Source organism: Entelurus aequoreus, linkage group LG23, assembly GCF_033978785.1.
Source record: "Entelurus aequoreus isolate RoL-2023_Sb linkage group LG23, RoL_Eaeq_v1.1, whole genome shotgun sequence".
NCBI classification, from domain to species: Eukaryota; Metazoa; Chordata; class Actinopteri; order Syngnathiformes; family Syngnathidae; genus Entelurus; species Entelurus aequoreus.
In genome coordinates, this window is record NC_084753.1 from 41,360,756 (window position 1) to 41,381,391 (window position 20,636).

The following is a 20,636-nucleotide window of genomic DNA, read 5'->3' on the forward strand; positions in this document are numbered from 1 at the left end:
CAACAGAGACTCTTACCAGGAGGACTTTGACTTCGTTAACAGACGCAGACGCGATACCGTGAGTACGCTTCCAAACATTTGATCGCTTGCTATAACTAGCTCGAGCTAGGAGCTAGGAGCTAGCATAACAAACACCTAAGTGTTTGTTATGCGGGATTAATTTGTGGCATATTAAATATAAGCCTGGTTGTGTTGTGGCTAATAGAGTATATATATGTCTTGTGTTTATTTACTGTTGTAGTCATTCCCAGCTGAATATCAGGTCCCACCCGCGCGCTTCCAAACATTTGATCGCTTGCCCGTACGTGCGTGTCACGTACGTAACTTTGGTTAAATATATAAGCTTTATGAACCTTGGGTTAGGTGAACGGTTCTTTGGGCTGAGTGAGTGTGTGTGTTGTGCAGGTGTTTGAATTGTATTGGCTGGTTGTATATACGGGATCCCGTCCATATTACCCGCTCGAGCTATAACTAGCTCGAGCTAGTAGCTAGGAGCTAGCATAACAAACACCTAGGTGTTTTTATGTGGGATTAATTTGTGGCATATTAAATATAAGCCTGGTTGTGTTGTGGCTAATAGAGTATATATATGTCTTGTGTTTATTTACTGTTTTAGTCATTTCCAGCTGAATATCAGGTCACCCCCGCCTCTCACAGCATCTTCCCTATCTGAATAGCTTCAACTCCCCACTAGTCCTTCAATTGCACTTTACTCATCCACAAATCTTTCTTCATCCTCGCTCAAATTAATGGGGAAATTGTCGCTTTCTCGGTCCGAATCTCTCTCACTTCATGCGGCCATCATTGTAAACAATGGGGAACTTTGCGTGTATGTTCAATTGACTACGTCACGCTACTTCCGGTAGGGGCAAGCCTTTTTTTATCAGATACCAAAAGTTGCGATCTTTATCGTCGTTGTTCTCTACTAAATCCTTTCAGCAAAAATATGGCAATATCGCGAAATGATCAAGTATGACACAGAATAGATCTGCTATCCCCGTTTAAATAAAAAAAATGTCATTTCAGTAGGCCTTTAATCATTAGTAATGCAGCAGCCTAGTTTTGAATGGCAGGGTCCCTGCTATCACATGTTGATAAAAATAGAACATTTACATAATAAAAATCAACTACAGGCTTCCCAAATGCTGTAATAAATTAAGCATGAGGAGTTGACTTCAAACTGTTTAATGTTGCACTTTTTATATGTAGAAGAAAAGTTTTGTCATTTTATTTAATCTGAGCAACAATTTAAGGCAGTTTAATGTTGATTAACGTGGGCAGAATTATTATAGTGTTCCCAATGTTAAAAGGATAAAGCCATTGTTTACAAATTTGGTAAATAAATAACCAAAACATTTATATTTTGTTGTTTTCTTACTGTACCTGTGTTTCCTGTGATAAAATGGCAACCAAGGTAATCAAAAAGGTTAACCAACGAACGAGATTTCTCTACAGAATTTCCTATCTGGTCAACAAAAGCACCTTGAGGATTCTGGCGGGAACTCTCGTTCAACCCTTTTTCGATTACGCATGCACCTCCTGGTACCCTAGCACCTCCAAAACCCTCAAATCTACACTCCAAACATCTCAGAACAAGCTAGTCAGGTTACTTCTAGACCTCCACCCCAGATCCCACCTCACTCCTACCCACTTCTCTAAAGTGGGCTGGCTCAAGGTGCAGGACAGAGTTAAACAACTTGCACTGAGCCTAGTCTATAAAATCCGCTACACCTCCCTGATACCGAAGTACATGTCAAACTACTTCCTTAACGTAAATGACCGCCATAACCACAACACCAGGGGGAGCTCCACTAACCACGTCAAACCCAGATTCCGAACTAACAAAGGTCTTAACTCATTCTCTTTCTATGCCACATCAATGTGGAATGCGCTCCCAACAGGTATAAAAGAAAGGGCATCTCTATCCTCCTTCAAAACCGCAATAAAAGTTCACCTCCAGGCAGCTACAACCCTAAACTAACACCCTCCCCGGATTGCTAATAATCAAATGTAAACAATCAAATGCAGATACTTTTTCTTTTTCTTATGCTTTCTGATCTCTCTCTCTCTCTCTCTCTCTATGTCCACTACTTGATGTCCATATCCCCCCACCCCCCCCCCCCCCCCCCCTCCCTCCACACCCCTGATTGTAAATAATGTAAATAATTCAATGTGATTATCTTGTGTGATGACTGTATTATGATGATAGTATATATGATAGTGTATATCTGTATCATGAATCAATTTAAGTGGACCCCGACTTAAACAAGTTGAAAAACTTATTCGGGTGTTACCATTTAGTGGTCAATTGTACGGAATATCTACTTCACTGTGCAACCTACTAATAAAGGTCTCAATCAATCAATCAAAAAAAACGAAAATGAACCGAACCGTGACCTCTAAACCGAGGTACGTACCGAACCGACATTTTTGTGTACCGTTACACCCCTAAATCGCCGTGAACTAACTTACAAGAAGACGTCCATGTGGTCTGTGGAAATGACACTTCGCTGTAAAGAGTAGTGGTGGACAACCTTTTAGCATCAGCTATGTGAAGAACAAAACTATTCAGATGTTCGGGTTTCACCTCTCAGATGATTTACAAATGTCCATGTCGCTGGTGGAGGTGACCTCATTGCACGCCAGGCTCGGTTGCTCGGTTCTGGACGGGTCCGGGACGTGAGCTGGAGGAGATAACGAGGTCCCGGCTGCGGTCACGTCCATCTTTTCCTCCGTCAGCACCGAGGGGTCCGGCTCGGGGAGAACGAGCTGTTTGAGAGGCTTCACGCCCGGCCTGCTCACTTCCTCGTCGTTGTCCATCTTCACACTGCCCCCGCTTGGCAGGGAGGAGGTGCTGACCTGAGTGCTGCCGCTGGACCTCCTGTTCGCTCGGAGCCACCTGGGCCTGGAGGCTTCGGCGTCCATCTCCGTGTCACTGCTCTCGGCTCGCACGTTCCCGTGAGCCTTTTCCAGCACCTTCCTCTTCTTCAGCTTTCTTACTCGCTTGCCGCCGCCCGGCTCGCAGGCCGCGGTGGGGACAGCGGGGATCTCGAAGTCAAAGGCCGAGCGCTCGGCGAGGCTGCCCGTCTCGGAGCTTCTCCTGCTGCTGACTGAGGATTTGGAGTCCAGGCTGTGTAGGGCAGAGGTGGGTAATTGTACTCAAGTAAGAGTACTGTTACTTTAGGGTTGTATTACTCAAGTAAAAGTAAGGAGTAGTCACCCAAATATTTACTTGAGTAAAAGTAAAAAGTATGTTGTGAAAAAACTACTCAAGTAACTGATGAGTAACCTGTTCGTTTAATGACGACGGCAACAAATAATGCACAAAAACATAAAAATAGCAATAAGCAAATTCAGAGCCAGAAATATCTCTTAAGCAACTAAAACAATAATATATATTCAATAATAATACATTAACATAAAAAAATGAAGGCAAATTGAGCCACAATAATAAGTAGGCAGAGATTACAAAGGAAAATTAAAGCTGCAAGCAGCGTTGGTCGGGTCCGCATTTTGGCAGGTGCTAGTCCTAGGTGTCCCAATACTTTTGTCCAGTGGTAGTCCTGTGCGAGACCTACATAGAGGTCTTTGTTTCGTGTCTCTACGATATTCGTACTGGGAGTTAGAGGAAGTTGTGTCTGTGTTTTTTTCCTAGGTGTTGCGGCACAGTGGTTGTTTTCTTTGAAGGCGCGTAAAATCACAGCAGCGGAGCAGCTTTAGTGTTGCGGGTCTTTGAAGGCACGTAAAACCAAAACCGTACTACCGATCAAAACGCTTTCGTCAACTTCTAATCAGAAGGGTTCAATCTCTCTCCTGTAGTAGTTTGAAGCCGAAACGACAAACGCGCTCAGAGGAGATAATGTTTGATGTTTGGTGACCTGTTGTAACAAAAATTTAGTTTTGAAGGAGGAATAGCAAACTTCCTGTTGATTTTTGCTGAAGGATGTCAATCTATGAAATGTAGGTCTAGGTGAGACCTACGTGGAGGTTTTTGTTTCATGTCTCTAAGACGTTCCTACCGGAAGTTACAAGCAGTTTTGTCTGTGTTTTCCTCTGAGAAGCAGTTTTGTCTCTGTTTTATTCAAAAATTGCGCTAGAGCGCAATTTTGAGTTTTGGGGTTCGTTTTTTTTTTAGATTGCAATTTACACCAGTCCCGATGTGTGTGAGAAGTTTGGTGAGTTTTGAAGTATTTTAAAGGGTTCAAATTACAGGTCAAAGAGGCAAAAATTAGTGTTTTTAGTCATTTTTTGTGTTGAAGGGGAAATTGCCAATTTCCTGTTGGTTTTTGCCCGAGGATGTGAAATTATTAAATGTAGGTCTAAGTCAGACCTACATACAGGTTTTTGTTTCATGTCTCTACGACCTTCCTAGTGGGAGTTACAGGCAGTTTTCTTCCTAGGGGGCGCTAGAGCGCAATTTTGATTTTTGGGGTTAGGGCACGTTTTTCTATGTGTGTGTCAAATTTGGTGAGTTTTGAAGCATGTTAAGGGGGCATGTTAAGGGGGCATGTTAAGCATGTTAAGTAGTGTGCAAAGCTGCGGAATAATAAACCTTACAATAACAATAGTGTCCTTTGTCCATGTACATAGGACTCCCTGTGGGAGTCCTTTATACAGGGTACAGGCGGACCCTAATTAAAGCTGCAAGCAGCGTTGGTCGGGTCCGCATATTTGGCAGGTGCTAGTTGCTGAAGGATGTCAATCTATGAAATGTAGGTCTAAGTGAGACCTACATAGAGGTTTTTGTTTCATGTCTCTACGATATTCGTACTGAGAGTTAGAGGAAGTGTTGTCTGTGTTTTTTTCCTAGGTGCTGCGGCTGCGGAGCAGCATCAGCGCAGCGGGTCTCTGAAGGCTCGTAAAATCAAAACCGTAGCACTTTCCAAAACGCTTTCGTCAAATTTTAATCAGAAGGGTTCAATCTCTCTCCTGTAGTAGTTTGAAGCCGAAACGACAAACGCGCTCAGAGGAGATAATGTTTGATGACCGCTTTTTACAACAATTTTGTTTTGAAGGGGGAATATCAAACTTCCTGTTGATTTTTGCTGAAGGATGTCAATCTATGAAATGTAGGTCTAGGTGAGACCTACGTAGAGGTTTTTGTTTCATGTCTCTAAGACGTTCCTACCGGAAGTTACAAGCAGTTTTGTCTGTGTTTTCCTCTGAGAAGCCGTTTTGTCTCTGTTTTATTCAAAATTGCGCTAATTTTGAGTTTTGGGGTTCGTTTTTTTTTAGATCGTAATTTACACCAGTCCCGATGTGTGTGAGAAGTTTGGTGAGTTTTGAAGTATTTTAAAGGGGTCAAATTACCGGTCAAAGAGGCAAAAATGAGTGTTTTTAGTCATTTTTTGTGTTGAAGGGGAAATAGCCAATTTCCTGTTGGTTTTTGCCCGAGGATGTGAAATTATGAAATGTAGGTCTAAGTCAGACCTACATAGAGGTTTTTGTTTCATGTCTCTACGACCTTCCTAGTGGGAGTTACAGGCAGTTTTTTTTTGTTTTTTCCTAGGGGGCGCTAGAGCGCAATTTTGATTTTTGGGGTTTGGTTTTTTTATTAGATGGCAATTTTTGCAGGTCCTGATGTGTGTGTCAAATTTGGTGAGTTTTGAAGCATGTTAAGTGGGTCAAATTAGAGTTTTTTGTGGCGGCGGAATAATAATTATAAACCTTACAATAACAATAGGTTCCTTTCGTCCCATTGCAAAAGGAACTCCCTTTGGGATTCCTTTGACAATGGTCCTGTGCGGACCCTAATAATAAAACCTTACAATAACAATAGGTTCCTTTGTACCTGTACAAAGGACTCCCTGTGGGAGTCCTTTATACAGGGTACATGCGAACCCTAATAACAAGGTAGCCTTGACGCAAACCATAAACTCTGATAGGTGTGGGCTGCACCTGAGAACACACTGTGCACTTCTGATTGGTGTTTGTATGCATGCGTGAGTGTGTGTGCGACTGTGCGTGTGTGTGTGTGTCTCTGTCTGTCTATGAGGCTGCAGTGCGTTAATAAATGTCCACACACGATGTACATTTGACAGTGATTCATAGCAGGGAAGCTAACATCAGCCTACGGCAGGGGTCACCAACGCGGTGCCCGCGGGCACCAGGTAGCCCGTAAGGACCAGATGAGTAGCCCGCTGGCCTGTTCTAAAAATAGCTCAAATAGCAGCACTTACCTGTGAGCTGCCTCTATTTTTAAAATTGTATTTATTTACTAGCAAGCTGGTCTCGCTTTGCTCGACATTTTTAATTCTAAGAGACAAAACTCAAATAGAATTTGAAAATCCAAGAAAATATTTTAAAGACTTGGTCTTCACTTGTTTAAATAAATTCATTAATTTTTTTTACTTTGCTTCTTATAACTTTCAGAAAGACAATTTTAGAGAAAAAATACAACCTTAAAAATGATATTAGGATTTTTAAACACATATACCTTTTTACCTTTTAAATTCCTTCCTCTTCTTTCCTGACAATTTAAATCAATGTTCAAATGAACCTTTTTTTTTTATTGTAAAGAATAATAAATACATTTTAATTTAATTATTCATTTTAGCTTCTGTTTTTTCGACAAAGAATATTTGTGAAATATTTCTTCAAACTTATGATTAAAATTCAAAAAAATTATTCTGGCAAATCTAGAAAATCTGTAGAATCAAATTTAAATCTTATTTCAAAGTCTTTTGAATTTCTTTTAAAATTTTTGTTCTGGAAAATCTAGAAGAAATAATGATTTGTCTTTGTTAGAAATATAGCTTGGTCCAAATTGTTATATATTCTAACCAAGTGTAGATTGGATTTTAACCTATTTAAAATATGTCATTAAAATTCTAAAATTAATCTTAATCAGGAAAAATTACTAATGATGTTCCATAAATGATTTTATTTTTTTTTTAAAGATTCGAATTAACTAGTTTTTCTCTTCTTTTTTTCGGTTGAATTTTGAATTTTAAAGAGTCGAAATTGAAGATGAACTGTGTTTCAAAATTTAACTGTCATTTTTTTCTAGTTTTGTCCTCTTTTAAACCTTTCAATTAAGTGTAAATATCATTAATTATTAATAATAACATAGAGTTAAAGGTAAATTGAGCAAATTGGCTATTTCTGGCAATTTATTTAAGTGTGTATCAAACTGGTAGCCCTTCGCATTAATCAGTACCCAAGAAGTAGCTCTTGGTTTCAAAAAGGTTGGTGACCCCTGGCCTACGGTGACAGCCAAAATATCTACTAACGTCACTTACCGCCATGTGCTTCCTCAAATTTGATGTTGAGTTCATGTAAGCTGAAATGTCCACTTGTTTGGGGAGACACATATGACAACGCATTACATAACTGTTTTTTTGGTTGTCTGAAGCGTGAACATCGATTTTATGTGAGGCCATTGGTGTTTGCGTTCGTTGTTGTCTGCCGCTGAAACTTTATGTGCAGTTAATCATGTGACCCCCTGGCTCTGTTTGATTGGTGAAACGGAGTCAAACGTCACCAGTGACTGCATTTGATTGGTGAAACGGAGTCAAACGTCACCAGTGACTGCATTTGATTGGTGAAACGGAGTCAAACGTCACCAGTGACTGCATTTGATTGGTGAAACGGAGTCAAACGTCACCAGTGACTGCATTCGATTGGTGAAACGGAGTCAAACGTCACCAGTGACTGCAGTTGATTGGTGAAACGGAGTCAAACGTCACCAGTGACTGCATCTGATTGGTGAAACGGAGTCAAACGTCACCAGTGACTGCAGTTGATTGGTGAAACGGAGTCAAACGTCACCAGTGACTGCATTTGATTGGTGAAACGGAGTCAAACGTCACCAGTGACTGCAGTTGATTGGTGAAACGGAGTCAAAACGTCACCAGTGACTGCATTTGATTGGTGAAACGGAGTCAAACGCCGCCAGTGACTGCATTTGATTGGTGAAACGGAGTCAAACGTCACCAGTGACTGCAGTTGATTGGTGAAACGGAGTCAAACGTCACCAGTGACTGCATTTGATTGGTGAAACGGAGTCAAACGTCACCAGTGACTGCAGTTGATTGGTGAAACGGAGTCAAACGTCACCAGTGACTGCATTTGATTGGTGAAACGGAGTCAAACGTCACCAGTGACTGCATTTGATTGGTGAAACGGAGTCAAACGTCACCAGTGACTGCATTTGATTGGTGAAACGGAGTCAAACGTCACCAGTGACTGCAGTTGATTGGTGAAACGGAGTCAAACGTCACCAGTGACTGCAGTTGATTGGTAAAACGGAGTCAAACGTCACCAGTGACTGCATTTGACTGGTGAAACGGAGTCAAACGTCACCAGTGACTGCATTTGATTGGTAAAACGGAGTCAAACGTCACCAGTGACTGCATTTGATTGGTGAAACGGAGTCAAACGTCACCAGTGACTGCATTCGATTGGTGAAACGGAGTCAAACGTCACCAGTGACGGCAGTTGATTGGTGAAACGGAGTCAAACGTCACCAGTGACTGCATTTGATTGGTGAAACGGAGTCAAACGTCACCAGTGACTGCATTTGATTGGTGAAACGGAGTCAAATGTCACCAGTGACTGCAGTTGATTGGTGAAACGGAGTCAAACGTCACCAGTGACTGCATTTGATTGGTGAAACGGAGTCAAACGTCACCAGTGACTGCATTTGATTGGTGAAACGGAGTCAAACGTCACCAGTGACTGCAGTTGATTGGTGAAACGGAGTCTAACGTCACCAGTGACTGCATTTGATTGGTGAAACGCAGGCATGCGATAGATCCTACTTTGAAGGTCTGTCTGACAGACCAAAACAAACAAAGCGTGCATTACCAGATCGATAAGAATCAGTAGCGAGTAGCGAGCTGAATGTAGATAAATGGAGCGGAGTAAAAGTAGCGTTTCTTCTCTATAAATATACTCAAGTAAAAGTATGTTGCATTAAAACTACTCTTAGAAGTACAATTTATCCCAAAAGTTACTCAAGTAGATGTAACGGAGTAAATGTAGCGCGTTACTACCCACCTCTGGTGTAGGGGATGTATCGCCTTGACCGCCTTTTCCTTAGACTCCGACATTCCCGAAAGGCGGTCCTTGACGTCCGCAGACTCGCCTCCAGCTTGACACAACTTTGTTCCGACGGACATTGAGGTGGGCTCTAGACAGGCACATCAGCCAGAAACCAAATAGGAGTCATTTTTATTCGAGCAATCCTGGATCAGAGTAATGATCCTTACCTGCTTGGGCAGCAGCCTCCAAAGGCTCAGACTCTGAGGTGACCCGCACAGGGGAGAGGGGCTCCTGCTTGACGGATATTAGGGGGGTGCTGAATGACGGGGGCGAGGCGCAGCGAGGAGGAGGTGCGGCGGCGCTTGGAAGAGAGGACACGGAGGCAACCAAGGAGGAGTCCACCTGGTCGGCCTTCTCCTCTTTCAGTCGCAGTGGAGGTGCTTCGCCTGTGTTTCCCATTGCAATAAACACACGTTGGCCCTCATTTGAAACATAAACTGCAATCAAAGGTATTGAACGTTACCTTGCATCCCTTTTAATAACTCAATGCGCCGTTCTCTCAGGCTGCTCATCTCTGTGGTGATCTGAAAAAGAGCAACCATGCAACAATAAGACCGTATCAGTGAGGTGTTTCTACAAGTTGGTACGTTGTGTAAATGGCAAATAAAAACGAGCAAAGCAAATCCTTTTCAACTTACCGTATTTCCTTGAATTGGCGCAGGGGATATAGTATTCGCACGTCTAGAATTACTGCCGGGTCAAACTCGTTTCTCAAAATAATTAACGCCGGTTCATTATTAACGCCGGATCAAATTCGTTTCGCAAAATATTAATTTTATTATCGCATGTCTATAATTTTCGCCGGGTCAAACTCGTTTCGCAAAATATTTAGCATATGGCTAGAACTTCCGCCGGGTCAAATTCGTTACGTCGCGAGTGACGCTTTACCTGTCCTCATTTTCAAAATGGAGGAAGCTGCTTTCAGTAGTTTGCAATCGCACAAAGGAAAAAAGATAAAGAGCTATTCAGTAGGATTTAAGGTCCAAGCTATTGAATACCAGTAAGCAGCTATGTTTTATTAATATACCGTAGCTGCGTGTGTCAAATACTGTATAAGTCATTAAATGACTCCCGCCTCCTGGTGGTAGAGGGCGCTACCGCGCTAGTGATCCTTCTTGCGACTTCCGGTACTGCAGAAGAAGTGACTACACCAGGGGTCACCAACCTTTTTGAAAGCAAGAGCTACTTCTTGGGTACTGATTAATGCGAAGGGCTACCAGTTTGATACACACTTAAATAAATTGCCAGAAATAGCCAATTTGCTCAATTTACCTTTAACTCTATGTTATTATTAATAATTAATTATATTTATACTTAATTTAACGGTTTAAAAGAGGAGAAAACACGAAAAAAATGACAATTAAATTTTGAAACATAGTTTATCTTCAATTTCTACTCTATAAAATTCAAGATTCAACCGAAAAAAAGAAGAGAAAAACTAGCTAATTCGAATCTTTTTGAAAAAATTAAAAAAAGGATTTATGGAACATCATTAGTAATTTTTCCTGATTAAGATTAATTTTAGAATTTTGATGACACGTTTTAAATAGGTTAAAATCCAATCTACACTTTGTTAGAATATATAACAAATTGGACCAAGCTATATTTCTAACAAAGACAAATCATTATTTCGTCTAGATTTCCCAGAACAAAATTTTAAAAAGAAATTAAAAAGACTTTGAAATAAGATTTAAATTTGATTCTACAGATTTTCTAGATTTGCCAGAATAATTTTTTTTGAATTTTAATCATAATAAGTTTGAAGAAATATTTCACAAATATTCTTCGTCGAAAAAACAGAAGCTAAAATGAAGAATTAAATCAAAATGTATTTATTATTCTTTACAATAAAAAAAAAAATGTACTTGAACATTGATTTAAATTGTCAGGAAAGAAGAGGAAGGAATTTAAAAGGTAAAAAAGGTATATGTGTTTAAAAATCCTAAAATCATTTTTAAGGTTGTATTTTTTCTCTAAAATTGTCTTTCTGAAAGTTATAAGAAGCAAAGTAAAAAAATGAATGAATTTATTTAAACAAGTGAAGACCAAGTCTTTAAAATATTTTCTTGGATTTTCAAATTCTATTTGAGTTTTGTCTCTCTTATAATTAAAAATGTCGAGCAAAGCGAGACCAGCTTGCTAGTAAATAAATAAAATTTAAAAAATAGAGGCAGCTCACTGGTAAGTGCTGCTATTTGAGCTATTTTTAGAACAGGCCAGCGGGCTACTCATCTGGTCCTTACGGGCTACCTGGTGCCCGCGGGCATCGCGTTGGTGACCCCTGGACTACACGCAGCAAGACATTTTTTTTTTTTAACATGGAGGATTACATACATAAAATAAAACAGTTTTCTAAACTGGACTTTCAATCGAAGCAGGAGGTAATAATTAAAGGAATATCTCCATCGAGACAGAGAGACTTTTAAAACGGAAGAAAGAAAGTAAGGAAGACTTCTATAAACAAGTTATCGATGCTTTTGGTCAGAAGGAGCTGCAAATGGACTCCATTTATAAGTACAGGTAAGACCATAATAACGTTTTTTTTTATTAAATGTGCTTTTCATGATGGTATGCTTACATCACACTCAAAGCGCACGCCTAAATTTACCGCATTCCTTTTGGTAAACGCCGGAGTGAGAAGAGGTTTTAAAATAATTACCGCATGCACGGCCATCCCGCCGGCTTCCGGTAAACGCCGGAGTGACAGGAGGTTTTAAATTAATTAGCGCCCCTGCGGCTATTCAAGGAAATACGGTACATTCAATTGAATAGACTGCAAAGACAAGATATTTCATGTTCACACTGAGAAACGTCATTTTTTTCCCGCAAATAACACATTGCAAAAAAAGTTGTCATAGGGGCATTTTTACCACTGTGTTACATGGCCTTTCCTTTTAACAACACTAAGTAAACATTTGGGAACTGAGGAGACATATTTTACCATTCTTGCTTGACGTACAGCTTAAGTTGTTCAACAGTCTCCGTTGTGGTATTTGACACTTCATAATTCGCCACACATTTTCAATGGGACACATGTCTGGACTACAGGCAGGCCAGTCTAGTACCACACTATTTTACTACGAAGCCACACTGTTGTAACACGTGGCTTGGCATTGTCTTGCTGAAATAAGCAGGGGCGTCCGTGATAACGTTGCTTGGATGGCAACATATGTTGCTCCAAAAGCTGTATGTACCTTTCAGCTTTAATGGCACCTTCACAGATGTGTAAGTTACCCATGTCTTGGGCACTAATACACCCCCATACCATCACACATGCTGCCTTTTACACTTTGCGCCTAGAACAGTCCGGAAGATTCTTATTCTCTTTGGTCCGGAGGACTCGACGTCCACAGTTTCCAAAAACAATTTGAAATTTGGACTCGTCAGACCACAGAACACTTTTCCACTTTGCATCAGTCCATCTTAGATGAGCTCGGGTGTTGTTGATAAATGGCTTTGGCTTTGCATGGTAGAGTTTTAACTCGCACTTACAGATGTAGTGACCAACTGTAATGACTGACAGTGGTTTTCTGAAGTGTTCCTGAGCCCATGTGGTGATATCCTTCGCACACATGTTGGTTTTTGATGCAGTGCCGCCTGAGGGATCCAAGGTGCGTAATATCATGGCTTACGTGCAGTGATTTCTCCAGTTTCTCTGAACCTTTTGATGATATTACGGAGCGTAGATGGTGAAATCCCTAAATTCCTTGCAATCGCTGGTTGAGAAATGTTGTTTTTAAACAATTTGCTCAGGCATTTGTTGACAAAGTGGTGACCCTCGCACCATCCTTGTTTGTGAATGACTGAGCATTTCATGGAAGCTGCTTTTATACCCAATCACGGCACCCACCTGTTCCCAATTAACCTGTTCCCCCGTGGGATGTTCCAAATAAGTGTTTGATGAGCATTCCTCAACTGTCTCAGTCTTTTTTGCAACTTGTGCCAGCTTTTTTGAAACATGTTGCAGGCATCAAATTCCAAATGAGCTAATATTTGCAAAAAATAACAAAGTTTTACCAGTTGGAACATTAAGTATCTTGTCTCTGCAGTCTATTCAATTGAATATAAGTTGAAAAGGATTTGCAAATCTTTGTATTCTCTTTTTATTTACCATTTACACAACGTGACAACTTCACTGCTTTTGGGTTTTGTAATATATTTGTATCTTTTTTGGGGGGATAAAAGGTGCAACCAATGAAGTGTCCATTAGTAATTGTTCTTTAACAAAAATTCCCAAATATAAAACAAACGCCTGTCTCGTGTCAGTGCTGTGACCCACCTGCTGCTTGACCACCATGAAACTCTGCACCTGCATGAAGGCGGCCTCCAGCGCCGTCCTGGCCTGGATGAGGTTGCTGTCCACTGCCTGCAGCGAGCGACTCAGCTCCTCCTCGCGCAGGGACACGGAGAGCAGCTGGTCGATGTGTAAACGATCCGCTAAATGCCCCCCAGAACACACACGGAACACCGTTAAGAGTAGACTACTTAGAGCACAGGTGGCACAGTGAAGGCCCGGGTACCAGATCTGGCCCGCCACATCATTTTATATGGCCCGCCACATCGACTGGAAATAACACGCATCAATAAAGTACATTGTTTTCTTACTAAATGTATCCGTTTTTTTCCCGTTTAAACATTTTTTTTTTCATTTTATATAGAGATGGCCGATATATGCGTTAAAATGTAATATGGGAAATTATCGGTATCGTTTTTTTTATTATCGGTATCGTTTATTTTATTTTATTATTTAAAAAAAAAATTAAATCAACATAAAAAACACAAGATACACTTACAATTAGTGCACCAACCCAAAAAACCTCCCTCCCCCATTTACACTCATTCACACAAAAGGGTTGTTTCTTTCTGTTATTAATATTCTGCTTCCTACATTATATATCAATATATATCAATACAGTCTGCAAGGGATACAGTCCGTAAGCACACGTGATTGTGCGTGCTGCTGGTCCACTAATAGTTCTAACCTTTAACAGTTAATTTTACTCATTTTCATTCATTACTAGTTTCTATGTAACTGTTTTTATATTGTTGTACTTTCTTTTTTATTCAAGAAAATGTTTGTAATTTATTTATCTTATTTTACTAATTTTTTAAAAAAAGTACCTTATCTTCACCATACCTGGTTGTCCAAATTAGGCATAATAATGTGTTAATTCCACGACTGCATATATCGGTTGATATCGGTATCGGTTGATATCGGTATCGGTAAATAAAGAGTTGGACAATATCGGAATATCGGATATCGGCAAAAAGCCATTATCGGACATCCCTAATTTTATATTATCCAAAATTATACGTTGCAAAAAATTTTGTTTGTTAAAATAAAATAAATACTGAAATATTTGCTTGATGTATGATTTCAAAGCAAGTGATCAATCCAATTTTAAAAATTACAATAGGTTTTTTAAATTTAAGGTGTTTTTATCGCATATTACTATAAATTGAAAAAAAATGTACCACCGTTTTTATGGTAAAATTCTGTTGACTGAGCTGCCATTTTTTCTCTCTCATCAGACAAAACTTTTCGTTTCTTTGGTTGTTTTGGAGCTTTGACCACGATAACAGTAATTGCAAGTAGGCGTTCTTCTTCTTCTTCTTTTTGCTTTCTGGCGACACGCAGGCGTTCGCATCAATTTCCGTCTTTTTAACGAATTGGGAAAGGGGGGAGTGACGTATGGCGTAAAGAAGAGGTGTCAAAGTCGTTGTCACTGAGGGCCACATCGCAGTTATGTTTGGCCCCAGAGGGCCGATTCTAACAGTGAATACTATTATTACACCATTTTTTTATGCATTTTATTAGTAGATTTTGGTAAGTTGCAATAATTTCACCTCAAAGTGTAGTGTATATTACTGTAAATGGAAAAACAGCACAGCTGTTTTTATGGTAAAAAAGAAAAATAAGTTATTTTTACATTAGTCTTTTTTTTACTTTGAATAAAAAAAACTGCAATTTTACAGCAAAATTTGGGCACCTGAGCTGCCAGTTTGTTTGTTGTTTTTTTTACCGTAGATTTTTCGGTGTATTACTGTAAATGCCAAAACGGCACCACAGTTTATTACAGTAAAAAAAGCACAGTTTTTTTTCATTTAGAGAAAAATGCTGTAAAAACCACAGTAAATTTCACAATTTTCCCATGAAATCTATTGCTACTTTTACATTGCACAATTTGATGGATAACTTGCTTTGAATACATTATTATTAGTATTTATTTGTATTTAAAAAATGGTTTGAATGTTTGATAATGTATTTTTGCATAATTGAACGGTATTTAAGTTATAATCCGGTGCGCCCTATGGTCCGAAAAATATGGTATTTCAAAAGCTGAAAGATGTAGAAAGACACTAACCACTTTTGGATTTGATCTTTCTTCTTTTTATCTCCTGTTCCACACATGAAGACTCTTGGCTCAGAATATCCTAAAGAGAAGAAATGATTTGCATGTATTTTCTGTGGACACATTCCACAGCTACTTCCTTGACTCACCCCAGGTGTTCTTCGCCTCTTCACTGTCCCCTGAGTGTCCATCTGCTCCGTTCCGGAGCTGTTGTCTCCGAGCATGGCGTTGGAATTCTGGAGAGCCTTAGCCTTCTCTGACATCAGCTTATCTGCCTGCTTCTGGGCTTCCTCCAGGGTGAAGTTGAACATCTGCTCTGGATGACAGCCGTTCTCCCCGGGGACGGTGGACTTGGGAGAAACAGAGGACCTCTGCTGCTCGGAGTGTCGCACTGGGGTCTGGTTGTACTCTTGGGATGTGAAAAGGGAGTGCTCGGACGTGGGAGCGATGCTGCTTTCTGATAAGGAGCGTTTTCGGGAGACTGCGGGAGGCGAGGTCCCCATCAGTGACTCCCAGGAGAAATTCTCCAGGAGTGCAAGGTCACATTCCTCCTGGCTCTGGTCCCCAGCGTCATTTGGAACCATTTCTATGCCGAACCTGGAGGAAGGTGGAAGTAGAAATCAGACTCAGCTGAAGAGAAAGGCTTTAATGTAAGTTGTTATCTCACCTGGGCATTCCTTTTCCTTTGTCCTGCTTCTTCCGCACTTCCTGGTACACCTGCTCCCAGTTGACCTTCCGCCGAGCCCCAGAGGAGCTGATGAGCTGGCGAACGGTTGGTTTGAGTCCGGAGTCCTTCTCTGTGTCACTTCTTCGCGACTCGCTCAGGTTGCGTACCCGCCTGGCAATGTTGAGGTTGGGCTCCAGGACGCGCTTGGTCAGGTCTCGTTTGAAAACGGGGGGCAGGTCAGGTTTGGAGGCGCCGGATGCTTTGAGGCACACTTTGTCACACCTGGAGGTGTCGCTCTCTGAACTGTGACCCTCTTGTGCGACCTCATCCTGAGGCGGTGATAGGAGAGCTTCCTTGTCCGGGCGCTTTTCCGTGTCGCCGCCGCTTGAGGCAACGGACGCCAACCTCTCTGCGGTGGAGGTGCTGACTTGCAGCGACTGGAGGGAGCGGGTGCTCTCAGATGATGACGGCACGAGCTCTTCCCAGACCTTCGTCCCGTTCTGCCGGCAGCTGTTCTCGTCATGGTGCGTAATCTGACCCTGCACCGAATCATTGGGGGGTTCCCCCTCAGTCTGCCTGGCCACTGCCAGCTTGACGCCATCCAAAGATGATCTCCTTTCGGACGCACAGGCAGACTTGGCTTTCCTGACTAATTCTGGAGGCTTCTGGCCCTGCCTTGAAGGCAGAGGTCCAAGAGAAGGGGTCTTGATTCCCATCTGCTTGGTGGTGGCCTTTGACTGTGGCTGTGCTGAGACCCCACAGTTAGGACCAGCTGTGGCAATTCGGCCACCATCTTTCTGGGCACTATTGCTCCATTCTTCACTTTTAGGGTTACTTTTGAGCTTTGTTTTGAGCTGTTGCGCTTCTGCTGAGGTTCGTCCCTGGCTTTGGGGCCCTTTGGTGTGGGTCAATGAGGCATCCCTGCTCGGTTGCGAGTCCACTTCTTTTGTGACATTATGAGATTTTGTTTTGTCCAGTTTTGGGTTGCTACGGAAGCTCATTTTACTGTGCTGGTGGCAGTCAGCTGCCGGCACCCTCTCCCTCTGGGGTGCCACACCTTCTTCAACCTTCCTTTCAAAGTTGCTAACAGATTTGGTGAAAAACTGGGGCGGCGGCGGAAGCATAGAAGGCCTGTCGAAGCGGAGCGGGCGGTGACTTTGTGCACACGGGGCAATATTATTCCTGCCATACATGCCGTAGTTGCTGCCTTGGTTGCTGAGCCACGGCAGCCGACTTTGCTCACAGAACGGACTCCGCTCCCACTTTTTGGAGCCCCCCCAGTCGTCCTGTGAGTGGAAGCGTCCGGCCTGTAAGTTTCCCGGTGCCCATCTCTGGAAGTTGGGCGGAGCTTGAGCGTGCCAGGTGGCGCTCCTTCCTTGTCTGTCGTCGTAATTGTTGTTCCAGTACGGGGCGTCGCCCACCCGGAAGCCGGGCTGTTGTTTCCTGTTCCAGGAGTTGTGCTGAGTGGGCCACGCGGGGCCATGTGGCAGATGCTGCTGACCTCTATTTAGCTGGTAACGCTCCTTGGCCTCGCAGAGTCGCTGCTGGAACTCCTTTTTCCTCGCTTCCTCCTGCTCTTTGGCCAGCTGAGCAGCAGCGGCCGCCTCCTTTTCTTTGCTACAGACAACAAAGCCGCAAATTAACGAACTAGCAACTGTACTAACAACAAACTTTTTTTTTTTTTAAACCCTGCGCTAAATCCTGCTTCTGTTTTTGGCTGCAGTCGTGAAATGTGATCCCGGCCGTGATCAAGCAGCTAAAAGAAGCCTGTGAGGGCTGACGATTAGAATGAGGCTATAGATGGTGCCTGCACTCACTCGGACTTTACAGTTGGCGAGGGTCAGTTCATTACATCTCTAAATAGTTTTTGCAACATGACCGACACAGAAAACACGTTCGTCAGTGTTAGACATATTTGTTTACAGTTGTATGTTTGCATCGTGAAGAGGCAAATGTCATCTCTTCTACTCGAGATATAAATAACCGGATGTAAGAAAAGTGAGAACTGTTTTGTTATCGGAGTGAACATAGTAACGTACAGTGTTCCCTCGCTACAACACGGTTCACTTTACGCGGCCACACTGTTAAACTGATTTTTTTTTACAGTGTATGAATGCGCATTGTGTTCTGCGTCCTGATTCGCTGATAGACTGTAGACCAGGGGTCACCAACCTTTTTGAAACCAAGAGCTACTTCTTGGGTACTGATTAATGCAAAGGGCTACCAGTTTGATACACACTTAAATAAATTGCCAGAAATAGCCAATTTGCTCAATTTACCTTTAACTCTATGTTATTATTAATAATTAATGATATTTACACTTAATTGAACGGTTTAAAAGAGGAGAAAACACGAAAAAAATGACAATTACATTTTGAAACATAGTTTATCTTCAATTTCGACTCTTTAAAATTCAAAATTCAACCGAAAAAAAGAAGAGAAAAACTTAAAAAAAGAATTTATGGAACATTATTAGTAATTTTTCCTGATTAAGATAATTTTAGAGTTTTGATTAAATAGGTTAAAATCCAATCTACACTTTGTTAGAATATATAACAAATTGGACCAAGCTATATTTCTAACAAAGACAAATCATTATTTCTTCTAGATTTTCCAGAACAAAATTTTTAAAAGAAATTCAAAAGACTTTGAAATAAGATTTAAATTTGATTCTACAGATTTTCTAGATTTGCCAGAATATTTTTTTTGAATTTTAATCATAATAAGTTTGAAGAAACATTTCACAAATATTCTTCGTCGAAAAAACAGAAGCTAAAATGAAGAATTAAATTAAAATTGATTTATTATTCTTTACAATACTTTTTTTTTTTACTTGAACATTGATTTAAATTGTCAGGAAAGAAGAGGAAGGAATTTAAAAGGTAAAAAGGTATATGTGTTTAAAAATCCTAAAATAATTTTTAAGGTTTTATTTTTTCTCTAAAATTGTCTTTCTCAAAGTTATAAGAAGCAAAGTAAAACAATGAATTAATTTATTTAAACAAGTGAAGACCAAGTCTTTAAAATATTTTCTTGGATTTTCAAATTCTATTTGAGTTTTGTCTCTCTTAGAATTAAAAATGTCGGGCAAAGCGAGACCAGCTTGCTAGTAAATAAATACAATTTAAAAAATAGAGGCAGCTCGCTGGTAAGTGCTGCTATTTGAGCTATTTTTAGAACAGGCCGGCGGGCTACTCATCTGGTCCTTACGGGCTACCTGGTGCCCGCGGGCACCGCGTTGGTGACCCCTGCTGTAGACCATTGTCCTGTACAGTACAGAATGTATACCGTGGTGGGGGATATAATCCTGAATAAGTTTTTAGTTTTAAAACCGTGCAAAAATCCATAATTGAAGGGAATCGGTTTGCATGCTTTGGAGCCAGAAAACACAAACGTTGGAAAACGAGTCTCAAGCTTCAGCAATTTACAGCTAAACGCTGGAAACGGTCCTCTTTACGATCATCATAGATATGCACAAGTGTGGGTTGCCCTGATAGCAATATTTTGGTACCAGTACCAAAATGTAGTTATTTTTCCACACTTTATAAAATAAAGGGGACCACAAAAATGTCACTATTGGCTTTATTTTAATAGACAATCTTGCGATACATTAACCATACGTTCCTTATTGCAATCAAAGAACAATTTTGTCTTTAAAGAGAATAGTGAACATACTAGACAACTTGTCTTTTAGTAGTAAATAAACAAACAAAGACTACTAATTAGTCTGCTGACGTATGCAGTAACATATTGTGTCATTTATACACCTATTATTTTGTCAACATTATGAAGTAGACTCTGTAAAAATGTATTATTAATCCTGTACAGTACAGAAAGTATACTGTGGTGGGGGATATAATCATGAACAATATTTTTAATATAGATGAGACAGGCTCATTTTGGAAACGAATGCCCTCTCGCACCTTTATAGCGCAGGACGAAGCCAAAAGCGCAGGATTTAAGGCCCAAAACGATCGTGTTTATGATCAAACCCGGCCTCATTTATAGGTCAAAAAATCCTGGAGCCCTAAAAAAACAGATTTTGATCTTTGATTTCATTCTTTAATACAGTAGTGTACTGTACTTATTTTTTTAAATCCACGAAAGTTTGAACTTTGAGAGTGTTTAAGCGAGAGAAATGTGAGAAAATGTTAATGCCTGTCTGAGAAAAGTTTATAAAGTGTGTGGTTAGGGGTTTTACAGACTTAAAACATATATGAGAAATGAAAAAACATATACTCTAAAGCAGTGGTTCTCAAATGGGGGTACGCGTACCCCTTGGGGTACTTGAAGGTATGCCAAGGGGTACGTGAGATTTTTTAAAAATGTCTGTCAAAAAGAACTGTGAAAAGAAATGCAACAATGCAATATTCAGTGTTGACAGCTAGATTTTTTGTGGACATGTTCCATAAATATTGATGTTAAAGATTTCTTTTTTTGTGAAGAAATGTTTAGAATGAAGTTCATGAATCCAGATGGATCTCTATTACAATCCCCAAAGAGGGCACTTTAAGTTGATGATTACTTCTATGTGTAGAAATCTTTATTTATAATTGAATCACTTGTTTATT

General features: G+C 40.7%; 1 protein-coding gene across 1 annotated transcript in view; it reads right to left on the reverse strand.

The window, feature by feature from the left end:
- LOC133640798 (zinc finger protein 106-like) overlaps positions 1-20,636 on the reverse strand; it is a 56,332-nt gene that overhangs the window by 13,470 nt on the left and 22,226 nt on the right. Inside the window, exons 5-13 of the mRNA XM_062034456.1 lie at positions 16,066-17,682; positions 15,548-15,995; positions 15,411-15,480; positions 13,325-13,482; positions 9,509-9,569; positions 9,213-9,431; positions 9,001-9,133; positions 2,588-3,130; positions 2,473-2,510 (exon numbers count right to left, since the gene is read on the reverse strand). Of these exons, the coding sequence (XP_061890440.1) occupies positions 2,473-2,510; positions 2,588-3,130; positions 9,001-9,133; positions 9,213-9,431; positions 9,509-9,569; positions 13,325-13,482; positions 15,411-15,480; positions 15,548-15,995; positions 16,066-17,682 (3,287 nt within the window). The remainder of the gene's footprint in view (positions 1-2,472; positions 2,511-2,587; positions 3,131-9,000; positions 9,134-9,212; positions 9,432-9,508; positions 9,570-13,324; positions 13,483-15,410; positions 15,481-15,547; positions 15,996-16,065; positions 17,683-20,636) is intronic.